This window comes from Cyprinodon tularosa, unplaced genomic scaffold, assembly GCF_016077235.1.
Source record: "Cyprinodon tularosa strain WSP-4 unplaced genomic scaffold, ASM1607723v1 ctg73, whole genome shotgun sequence".
Taxonomy (NCBI): Eukaryota; Metazoa; Chordata; class Actinopteri; order Cyprinodontiformes; family Cyprinodontidae; genus Cyprinodon; species Cyprinodon tularosa.
In genome coordinates, this window is record NW_024039485.1 from 1,873,855 (window position 1) to 1,899,482 (window position 25,628).

The window sequence follows — 25,628 nt, forward strand, 5'->3', positions numbered from 1 at the left end:
TAAAAATGCTATTCTTAAAAAAAAAAAAAAAAAAACAGTTCTGTTAAAGAAAATGGGTAAATTTTCCTCTTTTGCCAATTGTTTTGGTAGAGAGAACAAAAAGTTTCTTACTCAATCTAGTTTTGTTCTAAATAAAAATTTCATACAGGATAACATAGATTGTACTGAACAAACTTTCTGGGTGAGCAGATTAATACTTTTAGAGTTTTGGTTTTCACAACCTTAGATTTACAAAAAGAACCCAAAAAAATAATGTGAAACATAATCAACATGTATATTCATAATCTAATCAGGGGGAATAGATAGGAAACGTCTTTCCTCTTAAAATCTGATCCACTATCTGTAATGTTTCCCAGCCCCTGTCTCTATTCATGCCAGTAACTGTTGAATACTAGAGGTTTTTAAAAAGAACAAAGCATTTGGCAATAAGGTGTTTTTTTTAGTTTTCTTTTTTAGGAAAAATGGGACATTAGTTTACTAAAAGTATTTAATTTCTTCAACGAAGGACAAAACTGTCTTAAAACCTCTCAAATAGTTTTTTTTTCAACAGCTATCCTAGCTCTCTTTCAACTTTATCTGCTTTTTCATCATAATACTCATTGTACCAGATCATAAAATCATATAATGGGGTTATTTGTCAAAGTACACTAAAAGCAGAAGCACAAATTAAGATATAGCAGACCTAGAAACGTATGTCTTGGAGTTTATCACCATCTTACAGTTACATCTCAAAGTAATACAGCAAAAACCTGCAGGACGTGAGTATGAATATAGTTAGAGCTGAACAAAGATACAAAGGAACTATAAAACCATGTGTGAAATTCAACAGTGAGCCAGCAGAACATAATCTATTATATAAATAGAAAAATTACAATGAAAAAGAAAGTAATCCTTAAAACGATAAGCTAATGAAGCAGCACCTAGAGAAAATTAATAACGGGGAATAATAACAAAAAAACATATTAAAAAGGAAAAAATCAAACTATCAAGGATTCTGACTAACCAATACAGGTTTTTCAGCTTAACAGGTCAAACTCCATTGATATGGGGGGGGGGGTTAGTTAGTATAAAAGCAGCCAGAACAAAACTTCAATAGCATCATTTAATTTATTCATGTCCTCTAAAATCCACCTGTAGAAGAACTTGCCAACATCAATAAGCACAATAACAAAGGAAAAAAAATCTAAATGTTCAAGTCTTAGTTTAACTCTGAATATGAGCTCATATTTCTTAGATTTTACTTTTTAACATTCTATAACATTAGCCTTGCTAGACTCTCTGACCTCGGGGAAACATACCAGAGTCTCTGTTCAGCATGTTTTTCCATTTTGCTCTCCATCAAACGTTATCTGTAGAAACATTCTGCAGTTTGTCTTGGTCAAAGACTACCATTGCATCACATCGCTCTAAATGTTTTCTGCTTTCTTTTGTTGTTATTTTCAGTTAATTTTAATTGAGCTTTTTCTTCTAATGCACATTTTTCTGGCATAGAAGGTTTCATTGCATTGAGGCTTTAAAGTCAAGTAAAACAGAAAATAACACAAAATTATTATACAAAAATCTGTACTTTGTACAATTTTTAAGATAAAAAATATAAATAAATGCACTAAATTAGTTAGCATTATAGAAACTAGCTCACTTTGGTGACTTGGCTAAGAGTTTTAATGCAATCAGGAACATCTTCCTGCTCTCCTCTCAGCACTCTATAGACTTTGAAGTGCAGGTCATATTGTGTCTGAGAGATCTCCCCCTCATTTGTTTTCCTCTGAAGTTCCTGGACCCCCTGTGAAGCACTTGCCAGAATTTACAAGGTATGTAACTCACCCTGCTGTTGGTTTCTAATCTTTTGAATTGCTAAGATCAAACACAGAGGCACTCCTCAGGAGCATCTTGTGTAATTCACGTGGTCCTCTTTGTGTCAGATAACAGCCGGTCACAGCTGTGTGCAAGAACGCCTAAAGGGGCTGTAAAATCACGTCCCCACCCCATCCTTGCACCCAAAGAGAGGGTTAACCAGCAGTAGGAGATTTACAAGCTGATAGGAGGAACACTGAGAGTCTTAGATTCCTGAACGTCTTTAAAAACTAGAGAACTGTATTCACTTTATGTAACACTTTGGCAACCTTGATAAGCAGTGTTTAATTTTGAGGATGAAGGTAAAGATTCAATTATCTAGTATATTCTTCCCAGCTTTGCACAACTACAGATGGAACTTGTTGACCATCGCCTTTCCAGTCTGGCAAATAATCCTGATCGGTGTGAAGTCGGGACTTTGACTAATATCTAATATTAAGGCCTTTTAATCTGATCTATTGTTGCTCTGGCTGCATGTTTAGAGTGACGATGCCCCTGCAGCTGTTAACAGATTTTATTTCAGGATTACACTTTATCTATTTTCCTCCATATTTCCATCACTTCTGCTTAAACATCCCCACGGCATAATGCTGCCTTCAACATGTTTTACTGCTGGTGCGCTCAGGGTGTCAGAACAGTGTAAAGTTTCCAGCACATATGGCGTTTAAGTGTTGGCTAAAGATTAATATAAAACAAGAGCAAGGTTTTCCTTTTGTTTGCATTCAAACTTCTAACAAGGTTTTTTTTTTATGGATTTCTTCCAATGACATAAAATAAAAATAAATCACGGTTCAGCTGTGTTTCTGCTGTGATTCAATTATACACATATCAACTGTTTTTATTTAAATATTTGTGTATTTTGATGGATTTTTTGTAAAAAAAAAAATCTTGTATCCTTTGTATTAATTCCATTGGTCAGATTGCTTTGTGTTGACCTGCTAAATCTGGATAAAAAAATGGATAAAGGCTGTGGTTTTAAAGGAACAGCACATGAAAAAGTAAGCATGAATACTAAAGAGAACTGCACATTATTCATTTGCAGCTTTTTTTTTATAAATAAAAGCAAAATCAATAGCTATAAATCTCTTATGTTTTGTAGCAGCTTATTTCTCACTTAACAAATTTTTAATTAAATCTATTTTCAATCCCGGACATACGGAAGAGGATTAGGGCCACTGAAACAATAAAAAAAAGTTAACTGATTTTTAGATTTTATTTCATTATAATATGAGAGCAAAAGTCAGAATTCTGACTTTAATCTCAGAATTCTAACTTTTTTCACAGAATTCTGACTTTAATCTCGGATTTCTGTCTTTTTTCTCAGAATTCTGACTTTTTTCCCAGAATTCTGACTTTGATCTCAAAATTCTGACTGAATTCTAACAGCTAGCAAACATGTTAGCATCAAGCCATAGCCATGTCTGTTATAAAGACTAAACTAGCTCTCTTGTTTTATTCACTTTCTGCTCTTCGAATAATGAAATAGCATCACAGGGGACCCCTCGGGCACGTAAAAAGTTGCCTAATTCCGTAATTTCCCACCAAAGTGTCACTTGCCCTCTCAAACAACTCACATCTTTGTCAGTGAAGCCGAGTGGTTCCGAGTGGTCCCACATCTACTCCTTAATGGTGCCCATCTAGATTAAGATCCAAAATGTTGAGATTAAAATCAGAATTCTGACTTTTTCTGTCAGAATTCTGAGAGGAAAAGGTCAGAATTCTGAGATTAAAGTCAGTATTCTGAGAAAAAATTCAGAAATCTGAGATTAAAGTCAGTATTCTGAGAAAAAAAGTCAGAAATCTGAGATTTTTGTCAGAATTCTGATATTAAAGTCATAATTCTGAGAAATAAAAGTCATAATTCTGAGATTAAAGTCAGAATTCTGACTATTTTTCATATAATACTAAAATCTAAAAATATGCTAACTTTTTTTAATTTTCAGTGGCCCTAATCCTCTTCCATACGGACACTTTTGGTGTGTACTGCATATTTATTTTTGTTTTAACCATTTACATGAAGACATAATTTGCTGCAGACTGGAATCCCTTTTCTGCTTCTCTGTGATGCAGCCAATCACAGAGCAGGGCTGAAAGCTGAGGAGATGGGAGGAGAAAACTTAGAGCATTCAGGAGATTTTTTTTTTTTTTCCTTTGCCTCATCTGTTCAGAACATGTTATAGGAAAAGAAAGAGAAAAGGGTCCTGCAGTACATCCTGAGACAGAGGGAACTGTGTTGTCACTTGTTACATGGCGGAATGAGCTGAAAAAAGCCTTCACTGGTTTTCACTGGAATTCATTTACGGATTTTACGCATCTGGAAGTCGCCTTTTTTGCGTAAAAAACAACAATCACCGAGCTATGAAGGGAGAGAGGAAGGAGTGATTTTACGTGGTTTGATTATATTTGATGCTGTGGAGGTTTCTGGCTGGTTTAAGCCGATTATTGCGAGCTGAGGACGGGAAAGGAACGCTGAGAGAGACGGAGAGACGCACCGCGGTGACTGGAGGGACAGAGGGCTGTAAAGAGTGGAAACATGAGATTGATCACCATCTCTGCGCTTCTGCTGTTAAAAGTAAGTAAAATAGAAAATATTCTTATCTTTCCTGGTCCCTGCTGTCTGAAAAAAAATGTTTTCGATCCCTCTTATTTCTTAGTTCAGGTAATTATCCTCAGATGAGCCTGAGGAGTTTTTCTGTACGTCACTGATTCTTGAAACTTTGGCAAAAACATGTCCCACTAAGAAAAGTGCTAATTCTGTTGGAAAGAAATAAAATTTTCATGAATAAAAACAATCAAGGTTATAATCAGGGGGTCGTTTGCACAAATGCAAGGTTCTTTTAAAGTTTTTTTTATTTTATTGTTAATTTAATGATTATATGCTGGCCCATTGCCTATAAAATCAGTTGTCCTTGGATAGGAGATAATCATTTCAACTTGATTAAAAAAACAAAAAGTAATAATTGAATTGAATAATATCTTTACCAAATGAAAGGGTACATTTTAATATGTATTTAAAACTACAAACAGTGAGTTTTGAACAATAATAACCATTATTTTGTGATTGTTCAAAATGTGTCCCACATATTTGTCACCACCGTCAGATATTTATAAAAAGCAATAAAATCAGGCAACTAAAAGGTCAACTACATGCCTGAGGACCCCATTTTCAAATCTACAGCTCTACTGGATGCCTTAAGGTCACTCAAGCTCCTGTAGGTTTGCTATTTTCTCTTAAACTTGTTCATATTTTTTGGACACTGCTAATGTCACAACCATAACATGTCAACACCGTCTCTTTTGTATAAAAAATATTAGATTAGATTATGACATAAATGTTTACTTTTTAAGAAGAGGTCTAAAGTAGCTAGCAACAGAGGGGAAACAAGATGGCTAATGTGAACAACTCATGCATATCATGTGAAAGAGTAGGATTTTGTCACCACCGTCAGACGTCACCACCGTCAGATTTTCTGTCTGACGGTGGTGACGCACAGTCTGACGGTGGTGACAAAAAACTACAAATGGTTCTCAATGGAGGCTAGAAAATAATTGTTGATCTGTAATGTTTCATTAACCTCTTTTATATTTTTATTTATGTAATTCCGCCTAGATTTCTTACATATTGTATAACCCTAGGGGATGGGGTGTGCCTTCCCTGTCTCTCAATTCACTATTATGCCATGTTCATTTGGTTTACATCATTTGGGATGCACATAGTGCACCTACTACCTACCTACATAGCACATAGTATACAATATTCCTTGTAAGCTATGGCAGGGCAACATTTAACCAAATCTAACATTTACTGTAATTCCCCCCAATTTCATAGTCATTACACTCAACTTTGACTTTATGTATTTTAGGAAGTTATGGCTAGGAAGCAGCTATCTGTGAAGGAAAGAAGGAAAAGAAACAGGGAATATCAAAAGAAGTGTGAAGGCCTACTGACAAAAAACCTACATATATTCAAGCAATTACTCAGAAGGTTCAAAATTTCTACCATAATGCAGCACGAATGACAACTGACAAACAGGACACAATCACACGCAAGAAAATAAAGCATCAGAGAATGATTCTGACTGATAATGATATTTCTTAATTGTACCTTATATTCCTTGAAAAATATTTGTCACAGTGCTCATGATTGTTATTTTTTGGACCAAATAGTTAAATAAAGTTAATAAGCAAGAAACCATTGACTTGAATTGTATACAGTTTGGAATTGTATGTTGAAATGAGGCCACTGTCACCACCGTCAGTTCTAAAGTCACCACCGTCAGAGGGCTTTTTATTCGTTTTAAATTAATATGCTTGCAATATGTTTCTTCAGTGCTGTTCTCTCATTAAAGTAATGGTCTCTTTTAATACAAAAATATGTTTGTTAAATAAAAAAACATGACTTTTTCTATTTAGGCTTAAAGTAAACGTTATCTGATGTTAGATATTTTAAAGGACTACACATGATACAGTTAAAAAAAATTAACAAAAATGATTATTCAACATTTAACAGCATAAATGTGTGCTAACAATGCCAGATAAAGATTTAAAAACTCTAAATACTTATTAGACCAAATAAATAAAAAATAATTAGCTTTTTATTGTGTCTGATGGTGTTGACAAAAACAAAGTAATAACTGGAAAAATGCCTATTTTATGAAAGAAATACAAAATGAGGAGGTTGCACCTGTACACTGCTGAACAGCCAAGACCTTGGTCTATAGCAATATACCTTCAGATTTTGTAATCCAACTAACTTTTTATTTTCAAAATTAAAACCTGTTTTATCCAAATTCCCAAGAATCAGTGACACCCATCCCGCTGAGATTAGAGCGCACCATTGTTCCCAGAGGATTTCTGTTTCACACCACAACCATATGGATCACACCAGTCCTCTCCGATGGTGTGCTTGTTGCCAAATAGTAATAGCAGGATGAAAGTCATGTGTTGTATTTGGTTTCCTAAGGAACCAGCTACATTTTGCTTTATGTCTGCATGCAGAGGCGATTCAAGATTATTTGGGGCCTGAAACAAGCGTTGATCTGGAGGGTCCTCCTAACTTCTATCACTTAGATAAAAAATCACATCAAAATCAAAGTTAATTCTGTAATAGTAGATAAGCAATAAGGATTGTTCACCCCTCACCTTTATGCCTCAGTGTGTAAATCTAAAACCATCTCAAATGTATGAAATAATTGCATGTTTTTTTTTTTGTTTTTTTTTTGTGATGAATGATAGTAAGAAAGAAGAAATTTTATTGCAAGAGAAAGAATAAATAAATAATAAATATATGTTCTTTTTTATTTTATATGATTTAGTTGAGTCTGTTTTAATAGGCAGATTATGATTCCTTTTTACACAATAATACCTTTGCTTTTGGACATTATTTCCCGGCCTGCCATCAGACTGTTGAACTGTTGAAACTCTAATCAAGTCAAAAATTGAGACTCTGCATCACACTTGTAAACATGGTGCTTGCTCTACATGGCGATTTTTTAAATCCCACTAAATAGAACTCAACTCAATGTTTCTACTGCATTTTGCACCATATTCTTCGGATCACCGCTGCACTTTAAAAATGGGAATGTTCATTTCACTCTTGTAGGCTGCTCGTTCACTGTCGAAAAGCTGTATGCATTTAAATGTCCTTTTGTATACACTCAACAGCTCATCTAAGAATCAAATTCATGTTTAAATAAATGCATTATTTGTGACTAACCATTATAACAGAGGTTTATCCTTCTGCACTTTGTGGAGAAATGCAAGCTGGGATACTTCTAAAATGCAAACCTACTCTAAAACAAAACATGTTGTAGAAAAAGGGGAGGGCACTGCTTTGAATAATAATAACTGATAGCTCTGGGTCAGTTCAACCTTTTGGCTACTGTACCTGCAGTTTGTATCAGTAAAAAGAAACTTTTCACGGCCATGAATTCAAACCATTACTCCTCTCTTTTATTTTCCTTATGAAGTGTAATACTCTCATGACTCATGGAGAAAAATAATCCTAACATTCTGGAAGCTTCCTTTTCCCATTCGTTTGATCCCTGATCTCCCTGTGAACCAGTTGGCTCTTATATGACATAATATGAGCCCCCTGATCAAGCTAAACTACTTTAGATCGCAGAAACCCTCTGCTGGTAGATTTGATTCATGTGTCTGAAAACCACATTTCCTTACCAGACTATGAGGAGATTATAGAAAATTGCTTTAAATCGTTGGTTGTCAAAGCGGGTATGAAATTTGCTTTTGGTTAGTAGGAAACGACTCACGGCACATGGCTCCATGTTGTACTCTGAAACCTTCGGTATGAAATCAGATGAAAGCAGTAAAATAACGAAGGAAGAAAAGACCCTGTGCAGATCTTGTACTTGGGCTTAAAATCAAAACTAAAATCTTGTTGCTCTATTGATGCCTATGTTTGTTTCTTTTAGGCTCCAAACACCTGTGTTTGTTTGCTAATACAATAGACCCAAGTCTGAAGACCCCCATGGCTACAGATCGTCCTGGAAATGTGTGAAAATACCTCTGATGAAGTTTTTACTCCCAATCCTATCAAACCCACAGAGCCCACCATTATGTGCTGAGGGTCTAGCCAAAACACAAGGGCAATTAAGCACCATTATCCACCACATACAAAGTAAATGATCTATTTTATGATGAAATTATAGTTTGGTTGATGTTTTAATTGCATACTTTATCAGGGTGAAAAAAAAATCCCTTCCTTCTCTGTAAAAGAAAAAAAAATGGACTCTGGTTTTTCTCCCAAAGCTGGCAGCGTTGGAGCTCCTGTCTAGACTTGCTCTTCCCAGTCAGAGCACTTTACTCAGATTTAAGTATTTAGAAAACACCTCTCCTTTTTTAAAGATGGATATCTCTTGGAAAGGGTAATCTGCAATCTATGAAACCCAAGATGTTGCTTCTTATCTGTCAGATGTTCTTCACTTTCTTACCGGATGATTGGTGGTAATGCATCTCTCTTTATTCTAAGAATCATATTTCTTTTCACTCACCTGTAAATTATCACTGTTCCTTTTGAAAATACAGCTCATCAGGGTGTTTCAATCTGGAACAAAGCAGTATTTCTCATTCTTTGTTCTGTGTTATGGTGTTCTTTATTTATTTAATCATGAATCATTTGTCATCAGAATGGTTAAAGCTGACAATTTCTCCTTATCTTTAATTAAAAGTAGGGTTTTTTTTCTCCAGAAACTTAAAAACATTCATGTTCTAAAGTTTCTACCCATCCAAGATGGATGTGGAGCTTAAAATCTACGTCGGCCCCTGCTGTCTTGGCTTCAGAAGCTTCAGTCAGATGTTAAATTCTGATGGATCAGCATTTTATCACGGGGGGGCATCCTGTTGTGAGTCTATTTTTCCGTGGATCAGATCATGCCTTGGAACTCGTCACTTCCGAGAAGGGCATGAAATGTTTAACGTTCTGGGAAAGTTAAAGTGAACAGTGTGTCTGTGTGTGGGTCTGATCCGTGTTGAGTGAATGACTCGGGCAGTCGTGGCGTTGAGAGGCCCATTGAAAGCAGCTCTCCGCGGTGGTCCGCCTGGTCTCACTGGGGAATCCCTTTAGATCGCAGCTTTCTGCTTTAATGGAAGAGGCAACTGCAGTTCTTTCCTTCAGATTTAGAGCCCAGATACAACAGACAGGAAAAACTACTAAGAGGAATCATAAGCATTTAGGAATTAAATGATAAAAGGCTTTACTTTAAAACTTTATCAGAGGAAAAATAATTTTGTTACAACTAGAGCCAACCTAAACAATACCCCTGCTAAGGCCCTCCACATAATAATGCGGAAAATGTTTGAATAGTTTTTTTTTTTTATTAAAATGTTTAATTTGATGAAATTTAACAAAAACTGTAGATTTTAAACACATATTTTTGTGAATAATGATATTTCTATTAGTTTGGTGTATTTTTAAATCGGAGGGTTTGTGATTATCAAGATTTTACAGGTGAAAAAATTTATATTTATGGCTCTTTTAACATACAATCTGATGCTACAAGTTTCCATTTTCTTTATGTTTGTTCACAAATGTATTTCAGCAAAAAGGAAAGACAGTTAACTCTGATTGTCGTAAGCTAAGCCAGGTAAGCCCCCCTCTCCTAGATTTTAGCAGGTCTGAATAGAAGGGCTGTTATTGGAGGTTATGAGCTTATCAAAAATGATTTACTAATTTCCACCCACACACCCTGAACGGGTTGATGTTATACTTAGAAAACTTAATAAAATCTATACAGAATAATACATATAAAGTCAGTTCATTCACATCATAAAAGCACTTTCCACACTCACTCACAGTGTACTGCGGTCATATTAGTCATTCAGTGTGTACAGGTTTGCTTTGATTTGCACTGTTTGGTCAGGCGTGTAAATAGACTATAGTTTGTGCTTGAAATGATTTCATTTACCGGTAGTTAGATCTCACTGCTAGTGATGTTTTTTACAGGAAAACGGGCCTCATCCTTGGTTTTACACTATGACACTATAACTATTTTCTCGATTCTTTAATATGCTCTTGTATTTGCCAAATATTTTCTTTTTATGGTTAAATGGATAAGTTAACCAAATTCAAGGCAAAAGTGTTAAAACAACTCCTAATCTTTTCTTGACACTTTGCATCCCTGAAAACAGATATAAAAATGCTTTTATAATTAATTTTCCCTTAAAGGTTTAGCTGCTTTTTACTTTTAGTTTTGCCCAAATGTATGTACCTGACTACGTTTGCAAGCAACAAGTGTTTAGAATATAGAAGCAGGACACGTGAAGCGGAAAAGATAAACAGTTCTGGAAAAAAAGATCTACTGGAGATGAGATATATGTCTGAAAGTCATGTCTTGAATAAAAAGGGCAAATCATTTCGCAACTAGGTGACAAAGGACCGTAGGGATTCATCATTCTTCGTCTGATCTGCTACTATGTGCCTCTGCTGTTTCCATAGAGTTAACTATAGAGAAAGATTCCTTCAATTATAATACCTGTTTGACAGATCAAGCCTTGTAGCCAAAAAAGCTCTCATGAAAATAGCTAAAAAGCAGATGCATCTATTATAGTTTCCCATATCTTTTGATAAAAGAAAAAAAAAAATGTATTCATATTGAGACATGAGAAAAATCTCAAATGTTTGAAGATGTCGGTTAAGGCAATTAATCAGATTGCAACATTATTGAAATGAATGTGGTTAGCTCAGAGGGAAAGGGAAAAGAAGTTTTGTTTGTACATGATGACATGACTGCGGCTTCTGTGCTTTAAATGCAACAAATTAAATGTTTACATCGTTTTAATCGATATTTAAAAAGCACCAACTGTGTAGTTTAACTCGTGAGATTGAGATAAAAAAACAACAACTAAATATTCCTGCGAAATTGGACGTATAAGGCAGAAGATTATTATTAAAATGAAAAGGTTTGGTAATTAGAAAAGCAAATCAAGCTAGGACATGAAAAAGACATTAGAAACGGAAAGCTGTTGCAGTTTGTGGTACATTCGGTGTGCTAGAAGTTTATTTTATCAGACAAAAATGTTTCTGTCTCACAATCTAAGGTTCTCTGCCATTAAATATAAAGACTAATGTTTATTTTCTGTTTTTTAATTTCTCCTTTGTCTAAAAAACTGAATTCCTTTTGTGAATCATGATTTAGGATTTAAAATGTCCCTTTTTTGTCAATTATGCAAATATATAACTGTAAGTTGTTCATTTGACAGAAAGTTTATTTGCAGCTCTGCAGTTTTTATTTTTTGGTCCATGATTACAGGAACTAATTTAGGAATATTATTTCATGCATCCATTAGATGCCTTTGGGCTCCACCCAGAAGGTACTGTATGTCTTGTTATTCTTAGCATGTAAATACCCAGCAGGTATGACTTGTTGTAAATGATGCATAAAACAAATTATGTTGAACAAAATGAGGCTGACTTTCTTCTTTTATAACTAAGCCTCACTTGGAGGCTGACTGACTCGTTTTTATAGATGAAAGTCGTTTCCTGTTTCATGTGAAATGTTGGTATTTCAACATATCTTATCTAGTGATAAGTCATTTAAGAAAAACAAAGCAGAAAAAACTTTAGATTTTTGCGAGTAAATGAGTCCAAGTTCATTTTTGTCTAATTCCTTTATGGCATTTCCTCTTTCTTTTCTTATAACTTCAAACTTGCAATATTGTCCTCATATGGTAATGCTAAATCTCGTACATATTATAAATTCTACCGTTTTCCTCCAGGGGGGCATGCATTCAATCTGTAATTCCAGTGTCAAACTTTTAGGCGGTTCCTTCTCTTAACTGAGCTGCTTTTTCTAAAAATCCAGGCTGTAGGTAAATATAAAAAAGCGCCATCGCCAAATATTTACCAAAGCAGATTTTAGTAGCTAAAGATGTTGGCAAGTGTTTGAAGAAGAGCCTCATCTGTCACATGAAAGAGGACCAGCTGTGATGCTTTTTTTAATTCGTTTTGCTCCCGCGTCCCTCTGCAGTGAGCTAACTTCAGACTGGTTTGTTCCTGCCTGATCCAGCCGCCCTGATACCATAATTCCTCTGATCCAGGATCTGTGGCGGCAGTTCAGATATCACCGACTCCTCATTGATGCACAGCAGTCGGACTGACTGTTGTTGTTGGAACGATGTGAACCTCGTTTCAAAGCTGTCGTATAAGCTTGGAACATTTTAGTGTTTTGTGACCAGGGGCATTGCTCAGTGTGTGTGCATCACTGGTGGGGTTTTAATGGAGGCTCTACAGGTCCACACATGTTCCCTGGAGCTTCCTGGCAGACTTCAGAGACAAAGAGAGACATCATCATCATCCCTGAGCTGTTTAGATGCTGTGTTACCCCTCAGCAGGAGGTTAGTTGTTAGACATCTGTTTGCTGAGGTCAGGCCCCCAGGCAGAGGGGGCCAATCACCTTTTTAATGTTTGCATATTTAAAATACCATTGCACTGAGGCTGCAGGCTGTTGGTGAAAAACTGATTTTCATAGACACACCTGGAGGGCTTACTGCCTTCAAAGGAGGGGCCTCTTTTTCCAGACGCATCAGTATTGCCCTAAGAAACCTGTTAGAGGCTACAGAATGCTGGGCCAGATGTTCGTCACCTTACAGCAGAACAGCAACCTCAAGTATCCAGTAAGAGCTTCAATGACATTCATGACTTATTAGATATTTTATTGCCATGATGTATACGATGAAACTCAGTTTGGCATATCTAGAGAGAGCTGGGAGTGCTGCGGTCTTAGGTTAACTGTCTAAAGTATATTGAAATGTTGTAATGGCCCTGTCACTGCATTCCATGTTCCAAAACCAACATTTTCCTGAAGTCTGTGGGTGGCAACAGGTGGTTTATTTTTTTATAACCACTTCTGACTTGAAAATTATGTTTTTTATTTTTTCAAGCAAAAAATAAAGAATTGAAAAAATATAACTAAACATATCGCACAGCTTAGATAAACATGAAAGTCAACTTAATCTGATGTTGGAGCCTTCAAACATGATCAAAAGTAGTCAAAAAATCTTTTTACACCCTCTCATCCTCACAGCAGAAATATAAACAAGAAAAAAAACATCTTCACTGCCCCTGCCGTGTGTTCCTGATCTCTAGATTTAATGGACGGGTCTAAAATTAATCAAAACAATTCCAAATATAAAAATTGTAGATCTTGGATTCAAACTATCTTAAACATTTTCGGTCAACAAAATAAGACAAAACAAACATGAAGCTGTGGTAAACATTTAAACTAAACAGCTGCCTGTGTCATATCTCAGGCTGGCCCTCTCCAGTACCCACTTGCAGATAAAGCCTCAGAGCACTTGTGTAAACTGAAGCAGATGGAAAGATTAGAAAAAGGGTTTTCTGTTTTCAATGTGCCTTTGATCACGATGGGGTGGGAAGGCTGGGACTTCTCCCTAAAAAGCTGATGTCATTGTTTTTTAACTTTACAGGATGTACTAAAGCAGGGTTTCTGTGATCTGATCACACAGAAATAGACTAGAAAATGGGCTGAAATATACAGTTTTATATGTATTGTTCTTTCCTTAAAAGCAGCAAGCTTATCTTACTAATTTGTGTCTTCCCTAGGTTGCTCTTGGAGAGGCTTGTGCCAGTGGCAAGTTCACTGAATCGGGACACTGCTGCAGATTGTGTCCTGCTGGTTATGAAGTGGAGGTAGAGTGTGGGAAGGAGGATACCAAATGCAAACCGTGTCCAAAGGGTAGGCACTAACAAACGCTCTCTTTTTACAGCATGCTGCCACCATATCCCAGCTGTTTTTTTTACTTTGTATATAGTTTTTTTGCTTATCTGTCTTCTTTTAAATGTAATTACCATCAAATACCACCTTTATAAGCACTTTAAATAGCAGTAATACAATAGCAGTAAAGTAGACAAGTGAAAAAAGATAAGTTAAATTTACATATGACAAAAAAACACATACATTAATTAAAAGTAATACATAGAAAATAATTAAAAAAATTATTGGACTAGAGGAACTTTAAAGCAGATCCTAAAACGTACAGTCAGCCAAAGAAGAGAATATTTTACCTCAAACAAAATGGTCAGACCATTTTGTTTCAGGTAAAAGTCATCCTTTTGCACAACCTGCATGTGCCTAATAAATGCATCACTAACTGCAAAATATAGAGATTTACAGATTTAGAGATTAGAGATTTACAAATGCATGGATCCCTGTTTCAAAATGCTGCCTCGGAGTAAAAGGCTTTATTTTAGCTACTTGCCTGAAATAGGGAAAATTACCCTCCTAATCATTTTTCCCCCCAAGTTTAAGTTTTGCGTCCATCTTTAATTCGAGATTTTTTAAGGTATTAAGCCAGAAAAACAAGATCTACAAGGGGCACAACACTGAACCCCGTGGGACCCCCGACTGAAGGCAGAGGACACAAAATCCAAAGTTTGATTGAGAAAGTTTGCTCTGCCAGATAAAACCTAAATCACTGCAATGCAGCAGCCCAGGGGCCCACACACTGCTTCAAAGGAGAAATTCAAATACTAGGATCAACTGTTTGAAAGGCAGCAGTTAAATCTAGGAGCACAATGATAGCACTGTCAGCTAATTAAAGCACATTTTATGTTTAGTCTGTTTCTCTTCTTTAGGTTTTACTAAGTCAAAAGCAATTTGCTCCAGTGGACAGAGTCTTTGAAAAGGCTTCAGTTTTCTTAGTCTCAATTTATAACTTAAAACGTCTTAAAACCAAACACTCTTTTGTGGGTCTTAAATGTAATATTGTCACATCCTTAATTTGTATATTTATTTTTTTAAAGCCAGTCTTCGCTGAAACTTGTTTTGTTTTACGCTAAGTGAAGAATAGCATCTGTGCTCTTGTTGTGTTATCCACTATTGATCTTAAAAGGTTAATATTCATACAATACTAATAACACATTGATTTGGGTTAGAGCTGAAGAAATGCAAGCTTAAGTTTAAGAGGCTTGATTTAACGTGCTTATTGTAAAAAATACTTTTATTTCACGTTTATCTTTCACATATTTTATATAAAAAAGAGCAATATGCTATCCATTGACAGTTTAAAAGTAGAGATGCACCGATCCAGTTTGGTCCAATCCCATTTGATACCGATACCTGAGCGTATCGGCCGATATCTGATACCGATATGATTCAACTGTTGAATGAGTAAACCATATATCTTGCTATGTTTGTAAAGTTTTAGCCTTAAAATAAACATGGTTGAAAATGAAGGCAGATATAAATGTACTTTATATTATTTTGTTAACAAATAAGCAGCAAAAATAAAGAAGTAACATTTGGAGGTAAGGTGCACTGGATCGGATCCTCGATATCTAATATCAAATGAATGAAATCCAATCAAAGTATCAGATTAGTGCACCTTTGTTTAAAATACCTTTCTTTCATATACTGGCATTTAATTTTTATTTCTATTTTCTTCTTTTTCTGCTGGATAATGTTCAAATATTTCCAGTGTTGCGTGTATTGTTGGTTTCCACTTGGCAGGAATATATTTATCAACTACAAATCCCTTGTTGAAAAGATTAAACTTTTGTAAGACATTAAATGAAAATAAAAATCTATTTGAAGTTGAAAGGCTGCCATTTTTTTGTCATTCCCCAGGACAGATGATATCTCCCCATATTTGCATTTACAGCATTTAGGGAAGATGAATCAACTTTTTTCATCTTAGAATAGTATAAATTACCATTAGTGTCTTTAAGATGACAGTCCACTGATTATTCTTTTAAACTTGTCTGTCCAGGAACCTTTTCCCCATCTGAAGGCCTTGAAGCTTGCCGTCCTTGCAGCACGTGTCCACGTGGTGTCCCCATGTTGGCTTCTTGCTCAGCATCCCAGGACATCCAATGCGACTGTGACACTGGCTATTACTTTTTGAGTTCCTTATCTCTGTGCGCGCCCTGCTCCAAATGTGGGCGGGGTCAGGGGGTGGTTCGGGAGTGCGACCATCAAGGAAACAGGGTTTGCCAGAAGTGTGGCCCGGGAACCTTTATGGAGGATGATTTCCATACCAAAGTGTGCCAGCTTTGCACTCAGTGCTCTGAAGAAGAGGTGGAGATCCGAGCCTGTTTGTTCTTTTCTGACACTGTCTGCTTGGGTGAGTGATATAAAGAGAATAACCTCTGTGAGGAAACGTGACTCTTGAGATTTAATTCTGATATTGGTGTAACAAAAACTCTTGGAAAAAAAGTTGACTTTGTATCCAGTTAGGATAAAATTGTAGATAATCTTTGCAATTAAAACTAGACTATTAATATAACAATACGTTTTTTTCTGGTGTTTAGCAAAAACTCACTAAAAAAGTCAATTTTCTTAAAAGAAATTGTTATTTTTTTATTTCATTCTGTGGAACATTTGAGTTGAGAATTTTACCCACAATAGAAAACCACATTAACTATAAATAACTTTACTTTTAGGTAAAGCTTTTCCAATAAAACATGCATCCAGGTTAGCATGGTTACCAGTACTTGTACCTATAAATAAAGAAATGCATAACTGTAAAGAAATGCTTAAAACTTAAGTTTTTTTAATCCCATAAAACTACTCTTTGGCTTTAAACCCAGCTGAATGCTTTAGACTTTTTTTTTCTGTTGACTGACATTGTAAATGATAAAGAATCGACATCAGGGAAGATTTTTAATCCTGACAACTCCACAGGACCCATCCAGACATCCCCAGTAGATTTGGTTCCAGCTGGATAAAACCTGTTACACTCTCTTGCTTTGATGACCTACTGTTTACCACACTGGCCTCTAATAGAGATTTAATGTGTTTGGAAGCTTTGTAAAATACAAGACCTGCACTACAAAGAGTGCCATCTTTCAAGGTATGATGCTGGAGGTCACAGCAGTGGGAAATAAAAGATAAAACATCAGTGTAATGTAGAGAAGATGAGGCAGACCAGGGCATGTGGTCAGCGCCTGCATCGACAGCTCAACTCTAATGGAGAAATTACATGTAGCCTGCGCCGCTTTAGTTAAGTTTGTATTTGCAGATTAAGCACCAAGAAACATGAGACCTTGCAAAAGCCCTTTTTATTGTTGCAGTCCAATTGATTGAAGGTCTTTAGGTCAAATGCTCCTGAAGGCCAAGAAAAGCAGCTGACCTTGACAGCTTGTGATTAGACCCCCGAATGGCTACATTGCTCCCTTAGACAGGAGTTATCTGCACTTACTTAGAGTCTGTGTCATGACCCTTTGACCCCACTCAGGTTGGCCAAGTATCCTCTACTGTTTGATCCAGAAATAGCAATACAGCAGGAGGGTGGATGCAGCTTAAAAACAGGGGCAATGGAAGGTTAAAAAGCCCAGGGGATCAACCAGCATGACAGAAGCTATCTTCACATCTGGTCCAAATATGTTCTGTTGAGCATGTGTGCCGCTGATCCTTGATGTGTCTTCTTTTCGAACAGATAAGCAACTGCACATTTTGTCTCGCCCTGCCTTGAACATCCCAAACGGGACATTGCTGATGGAGGAGGGGGAAGGTGGTAACCCCACACTCGTACCGTCCAAGCTGACCCCTCAGGACGAGGGGGACAGCAACAACATTCTGGCCTATGTGTCTGTTCCTGCTGCTGTGGTGCTCGGCTTGTTGGTTTACGTGGCTTATAAATGGTGAGTTTGTCACTCTGTTTATGTCCTGTAATAAGGAGGGCATGACTGGCCATGGGACATGCGCTAGCTTAAACTGCTTTCGTACACTTCTCTCAGTTGGCAGTCGTGCAAACAGAAGAAGGCTCTCTCCAAGGCCCGAGTGGCAGAGCTGGGAACATCTCCAGAAGCAGAAAAGCTCCAAAGTGACAGTGGTGTTTTTCTAGACACATACAGCCTGCAGGATAACCAGCCTAGCAAAGGTAAGCAGATCTGGGTACACCTTCTAACTGCAAATCCTCGCAGCTAATGTCTCCCTCTGGAATACTCTTAGCGCTAAACAGAACAAGACCAAATGAGCTATTATGACAAAAAAAAAAAAAAAAGAGAACATTATAGTTTGGTTGAAGTAACAAATAATAGTGAAAGTGAAAGCCCTTTGGGAAACTCCTCCAACTCCCATTGTCATTGTGACATAGCGCACACAAGTGAACACTGCACACTATGAAATTGCATTTATGCCTCACCCGTGCAAGGGGGCAGCCCTCAATGGCGCCCCAAGGGAGCAGTGTGGCAGGACGGTACCATGCTCAGGGTACCTCAGTCATGGAGGAGGATGGGGGAGAGCGCTGGTTAATTACTCCCCCCACCAACCTGGCGGGTCGGGAGTGGAACCGGTAACCTTTGGGATCCAAGTCTGACACCCTAACCGCTCACCCACGACTGCCTCCGCTCACCCACGTAGGAGAATAGAGATATGACATAGCAAAGAGAGGAAATGTGGTCCTTCACATTCTAAGGTTATAGCAGCACAACTTTAGATGTAGCTCAGGATAACCCGAGTCATTCAAACCATAAGCTTCTTTTTCTAGGATTTCTTTTGTAAAGCAGCTGGAAAATAATCTTTTTGAAGAATATATAATTATTATCATATGGAAATGTTTGAAGAATTTAATTTCAAACCATTTAAATATTAGGATTTTCCCCCAAATATATCAGTTTCTAAAGACAGTGGATATAATGTACCTTTGACAATCTGGGGCGACAGCTGTGTCTTTACCAGAGCTTTTAGTTTAAGGATAGATAGAGTGGTGGGTTGGAACTCATGTGGTTGTGAGCTCAAACCTCAGATCTTTGATTTTCTATTGGTTACAATCTGTGTCTGATGGTACAGAAAAAAAAATCTATGACAAAAGTTGTAATCCCCTTTCTAAAGATCTGCTGACTTTACCAGATAGGGTGTTAGAATAGCCAATTTCTATCTGTTACCATATGAATATGTTTGGCTCTAAATCAGAAGGCATGATCTGATTTGCTTTAATCTGGATGACCAATTGCTGGGTCATTATTAAGAACTCCTAATTTAGACTTTCATTAAGTGTGCCCCTTTGATTGATCGAACTGGTATATCTTCCTGATTCATCATCATCATATTTGTCTACCCACAGACTGCTGATCACTTTAGTCACACCAACTCAATCAGGAAGTGACAACATCTGCTTGAAACGTAAAATTTGCTAGATTTTATCTTTAAACTGTAGTTCAACCTTTCCCGACCAAAGGTTAGGTTGTGACATTCTCATACAATTGTCTAGTGGTAAAGTGTGGAACAGGGCTGAGCTGCAAGGGCCGTCCAAGGCCACTTGTGGCTTTAATTTTTTTTCTTCATCTGTTTTAAGTATCAATATAAATTGTCTCTACAATTATGTAACAACATTCATTTTTAGACATTTTATCTATTGTGTCATGAAAGTGTTGAACTTTCAATTATAATTGTAGTACCATATCTTGATCAGCTTGATACCTCTTAAAAATGAAATTTTGCATGTCTGCAGTACTTTAATTTGAAATCTCCATAAAGATTTTCAGTTTTATGGTTGGCTCTGGACAGTAAACACCATTCCAGTAGCTATTGCTGCAACGCACTGCTGATTTGGGTCATGTGCTTGAGATGATTTACTGATGTAGATGGTGTTGATCAGATTTATCTTTATATCGTTACATTCCTCAGCTAAACTGTGCTGTTTTCTTAGTCGTCCAAATTCCTCTGATAAAAATGTCTCCCCAATGCCCCCCTCTGTTCTATCTATCAGATGTTTTCTAATAGGTGCATCAAAATAACACATTTTGTTGTAAGCCCCTATTTTCCTCTCATACTTTGTGCGGAGTTTTTCTGGCATTTTGAAAACTTTTGAGTTTATTTTTTATGCAAGTAATTAATGAAATAAATATAATAACAGTGCATATAACCATGTAAAAGTTTTATGTAATAAAAACAAAACAAACTATGATATACGGTAGGTACTTAGAAATACAGGCATTTTCAGGTCCACACTGATTTACAGTCAGAGCCTTTAAAAGAAATGCAAGTAAATGGCAAATAATAGATAGTCTGACAAATAAACAATGCGAGCAGTGCATCATTACGCACAAAAATGAAATAAAGTTTTTTTTATAGTGAATAAGATAAAACCTCTGCAGGTTACTGGCATAAAGATCTACTGGGGTTTTAAAGGGAGAAAATACTAAACCACTAACAAGTCTTTTTATTGAGGCACCAATTCTTCCGTAAAAGCTTTTTCTCCTTCGGTTCCTAAAACCAACAAGCTGCACAACTGATCTCCCCCTGGGTAAAAATAAAGGAAAAAGCTTTCAATTAATACTTGCTTTATTTTCTGACTGTGATGGTAACTGTTTATGCTGTTTAAAGCTTTTCAGTTTTTGCTGTTGCTTTAGGCATTGGGATAATCAAAGGAGTTAATATTTCCTAACTTACTTGAACGTTTCACTGTCTTTCTCACTTTAGAGAGTGGTCAGGAGAAATTAGCTTCTGTGCCACATTTTTAATGGAAGCAGTTACATGTTATAGGAACTGTTAGTTGTAACATTGTGTTCACTAATTTTGAACTAATACAGGTTACATTAAGGCAACTCTGTGATTTGACCCAAGTATTAGTTCAATTTGAAATTAAAGTGTATTTTTAGGTATCTATAAAGCAATTGTTAGTCTGCTGGTCCGAAGTGGTCTGGTATCATATTTTAAGACTGTTTCATTTTGCAACAGTGCTGTGTTGCTTGTTGCTTTCAGGGGCTCTAAACCTGGAAGTTACAGGTCTAGCATTCAATGTTGTTTTAAAAGAATAGTGCAAAATGAATATCATGTTTTTTGAACTAATACAGGTGCTGGTCATAAAATTAGAATATCATGAAAAAGTAGATTGATTTCAGTAATTCCATTTAAAAAGTGAAACTTGTATATTATATTCATACATTACATACAAACTCATATATTTCAGATGTTTATTTTGTTTAATTTTGATGATTACAAATGACAGCAAATGAAAATCTCAAATTCATCATATCAGAAAATTAGAATATTACTGAAGACCAATAAAAACAAAGGATTTATAGAAATGTTGGCCAACTGAAAAGTATGAACATGAAAAGTATGAGCATGTACAGCACTCAGTATTTAGTTGGGCCTCCTTTGGCCTGTATTACTGCAGCAATGCGGCGTGGCATGGAGTCGATCAGTCTGTGGCACTGCTCAGGTGTTATGATAGCCCAGGTTGCTCTAATAGTGGCTTTTAGCTCTTCTGAATTGTTGGGTCTGGTGTATTGCATCTTCTTCTTCACAATACCCCATAGATTTTCTATGGGGTTAAGGTCAGAAGAGTTTGCTGGCCAATTAAGAACAGGGATACCATGGTCCTTCAACCAGGTACTGGTAGCTTTGGCACTGTGTGCAGGTGCCAAGTCCTGTTGGAAAATGAAATCTGCATCTCCAAAAAGTTGGTCAGCTGCAGGAAGCATGAAGTGCTCTAAAACTTCCTGGTATGTGGCTGCGTTGACCCTGGACCTCAGAAAACACAATGGACCAACACCAGCAGATGACATGGCACCCCAAACCATCACTGACTGTGGAAACTTTACACTGGACTTCAAGCAACGTGGATGAAGTGCCTCTCTTTTTTTCCTCCAGACTCTGGGACCTTGATTTCCAAAGGAAATGCAAAATTTACTTTCATCAGAGAACATGACTTTGGACCACTCACCAGCAGTCCAGTCCTGTTTCTCTTTAGCCCAGGCAAGACGCTTCTGACGCTGTCTGTGGTTCAAGAGTGGCTTGACACAAGGAATGCGACAGCAGAAACCCATGTCTTTCATACGTCTGTGTGTGGTGGTTCTTGAAGCACTCACTCCAGCTGCAGTCCACTCTTTGTGAATCTCCCCCACATTTTTGAATGGGTTTTGTTTCACAATCCTCTCCAGGGTGCGGTTATCTCTCTTGCTTGTACACTTTTTTCGACCACATCTTTTCCTTCCCTTCGCCTCTCTATTAATGTGCTTGGACACTGAGCTCTGTGAACAGCCAGCCTCTTTAGCGATGACCTTTTGTGTCTTGCCCTCCTTGTGCAAGGTGTCGATGGTCGTCTTTTGGACAACTGTCAAGTCAGCAGTCTTCCCCATGATTGTGTAGCCTATAGAACTAGACTGAAAGACCATTTAAAGGCTTTTGCAGGTGGTTTGAGTTAATTAGCTGATTAGAGTGTGGCACCAGGGGCCATCAATTTTGAACCTTTTCACAATATTCTAATTTTCTGATATGATGAATTTGAGATTTTCATTTGTTGTCATTTGTAATCATCAAAATTAAACAAAATAAACATCTGAAATATATGAGTTTGTATGTAATGTATGAATATAATATACAAGTTTCACTTTTTAAATGGAATTACTGAAATCAATCTACTTTTTCATGATATTCTAATTTTATGACCAGCACCTGTATTTCCCAGAGCAGTTGATAACTGTACACCAAGGTCCAGGACCCAAGTTCTGTTTCTGAGGAAATAGTGCGACCCTTCTGAAGTCACTGAGGAGTTATGTATATACAAGTTCCAACCAAAGTAAAGCTAAACAAGTAGGCAGGCAAACATCAGCAGGCAGAGTGATGTAAACAAGGGAGAAAGAAATGACTGTGCCCACAGATAAACACTGGTGTGCAGTGAAAGAAAACAACAGTGGGTTAAAGCATAGCTTGATGATATACGTTTCAAAGTGAAATCTAAATATTAAAAATAAACACCTTGACATCAGACACTCTTTCTTTTTCATTATTCATCCTGATTAGTGAAGCAGTAAATGCAACATTATGCTAAGAAATGCTTGTTTTTCACACAGGTACTAAGAGAGACAGCAAGTACGACAACCGCCTTTACATCAACCTGCCACCGAACAAGCAGGAGGAGGTGGATCGCCTTCTGCAGGAGGCGAGCGGCCGCGGATGGAGGCACCTTGGTGCTGCGCTGGGCTATGAACCCGAACAGCTGGACCTGTTCGGACGTGGCGAGGCCCCGACACACACACTCCTGTCTAACTGGGCCCAGAAAGAGGGCTCTACTCTGGGACTGCTGAGCTCGGCGCTGGCCCGCATAGAGAGATCCGATGTGGTGACGGCGCTTAACAGCAGCCAGCAGGGTGCCTCTGTCGTCTGACACACTAGAAGGCCCTGCAGTGACAATCACAGACTCAAGTGAGGGATTTAAAGAGGAAAAGGAAGGCACTCGGTTTTCAGATCTTCTGTCATGGTTAAATGGAGTCTCTTTTAACTATGTTGACAGATCTTTTTTTGTTTTTCACTAGAATACCAGCAATACTCTAAAAAATATATCTTTTTTTTTTTTGCTTTATTTGAACTGTAGGAGAGAAAGCCATGCTGCGTGGAAACAGAATATTTGTCTTGTATTGCAGGGCTCATTTCACTGAATATACAGTGCTGTAAAAAGAATTCCTACCATAAGGTTTTTTTTCTTTTTGTTGGTTATATTGAAATGTTTTTAGATCATCAAATACATTTTAATATCAGACAAAGATAAACCTTAGTAAATACAAAAGCAGCTTTAAAGAGAGGCTTCGGTTGATTAAATGAAAGTATTTTAAATCTGGCCTATTCAGAAAATGTAAATGCCCCCTTAATCTAAAATATGGTTTTTCAGCGTTTGACCAAAACACATACATGATCCCAGGATTTATTTTATTTCATTTTTCAGGAATGTTGTGTTAGTTTACACCTTAACAAGATGTACAACTTATAAAAGCTACCAGAGGAAACTGACCTTAAAGGAATAGTACACCCAAAACATGATTAGCCTTCATTTTCTACTCACCCCCATGCTGAACAACACTCTGGAGTACTTTTTTGATATCTCAAATGCATCTGGAGATCTGGGAGGCTTCTTGCTGTCTGCTGACATTCAAATAATGGAGGTCTATGGCGCCCGAGACAGAAAGGTCCATAAAAGTCCATAAAAACATGTCAATATTCCTCCATACTGCTCGTCCAATGTATTCCAAGTGTCCTGAGTGGGTAGCGTCCATAATTTACTCGAAACGAAGTCATTTAGAATGTTTTTAGAGCATAAACAGTAGTGTATAGGATTTCCTAATAGCGCCCCCATGCGCGCTCACGGCGCTACGGAAGCCGGCAGACCAAACCAGCGCATTCAGCTCGGCAAAGAACTCATGCTCTTCCTCAACACTGAAGTCCTCAGACATTTTTCTTTCGTTGTTTCTTTCTTTGCACAGGTAAACAGCACATTTCTTCTTCTACGCTTGCATTATCGGCAGAGCAGACGCTGAATGCGCACTTCCTTCCGGTTTGGTCTGCCGGCTTCCGTAGAATCGTGAGCGCGCATGGGGGCGCTATTAGGAAATCCTATACACTACTGTTTAGGCTCTAAAACGTTCTAAATGACTTCGTTTCGAGTAAATTCTGGATGCTACCCACTCAGGACACTTGGATTACATTGGACGAGCAGTATGGAGGAATATTGACACGTTTTTGTGGACTTTTGTGGACCTTTCTGTCTCGGGCGCCATAGACCTCCATTATTTGAATGTCAGCAGACAGCAAGAAGCCTCCCAGATCTCCAGATGCATTTGAGATATCAAAAAAGTACTCCAGAGTTTTGTTCAGCATGGGGGTGAGTAGAAAATGAAGGCTAATCATGTTTTGGGTGTACTATTCCTTTAACTGAGGTAAATGAGGTCTGCAGTGCTTTACATGGTGTTTTGTGACGTCTTAGATGAGTCAGGTACACACTATGGTTTGCCACCCTGTCCTGTCAAAGTTTATCTCTGTTCACTATGCTTAACAGGAGACAAAATAAATTAGACTGAAAGTTGTCAGTTGATCAGTTGATGTAAAAAATACTTACATCCTCCCACTTCTGAAATCAAAATTTCGTCCATAGTTGTTAGGGAGGTTTGGGTTATTAAAACTGACCCAAAAATTAAATTAACCATATTTGATTCAAATGTGAAAATGCATATTTTCACATGCAGCCAGGTTGTTTGGGATGGGTTATTTTTTCCTATTGAGAGGTCAAATCTGCATTTAAAAACAGAAAGTTGTATTAACTCTAGTTATCTTTTTTGATAACAAAATTTATTGGATGATATTTAATATTTGAGTGGGACCACAGGTAAAAAACTGCAAAGAGTTCAGGTCAAAATACCCGAACAAGCTGCTCACTACGCCCACAGTGTACGAATGTCACTCCTAGCCATATAAGGGTACTACGAGACCGTTAACAAAAGGCACCCAAATACTGTAAATACTCAGTAAATAAAGGTGCTCCATGTGTTATTATTATAAGGCATCTGCATTACCTGAACA

General features: G+C 37.2%; 1 protein-coding gene across 1 annotated transcript; it reads left to right on the forward strand.

Annotated features, from left to right (window-relative positions):
- Positions 1-3,993: 3,993 nt before the first annotated feature.
- nradd (neurotrophin receptor associated death domain) lies at positions 3,994-24,065 on the forward strand. Its single transcript, XM_038269547.1, has 6 exons — positions 3,994-4,426; positions 13,934-14,066; positions 16,099-16,452; positions 17,767-17,971; positions 18,068-18,210; positions 23,132-24,065. The coding sequence occupies exons 1-6, from the start codon at positions 4,388-4,390 to the stop codon at positions 23,443-23,445; spliced, it is 1,188 nt and encodes a 395-aa protein (XP_038125475.1). The 5' UTR covers positions 3,994-4,387; the 3' UTR covers positions 23,446-24,065.
- The last annotated feature ends 1,563 nt before the right edge of the window (positions 24,066-25,628 follow it).

What these genes read in the sequence shown, in the direction of transcription:
- nradd (XM_038269547.1), top strand. Translation starts at nt 4,388, where the DNA reads ATGAGATTGATCACCATCTCTGCGCTTCTGCTGTTAAAA. An exon ending in CTGCGCTTCTGCTGTTAAAA is followed by an intron (nt 4,427 to 13,933) that starts GTAAGTAAAATA and finishes TGTCTTCCCTAG; the next exon opens with GTTGCTCTTGGAGAGGCTTG. An exon ending in ATGCAAACCGTGTCCAAAGG is followed by an intron (nt 14,067 to 16,098) that starts GTAGGCACTAAC and finishes TTGTCTGTCCAG; the next exon opens with GAACCTTTTCCCCATCTGAA.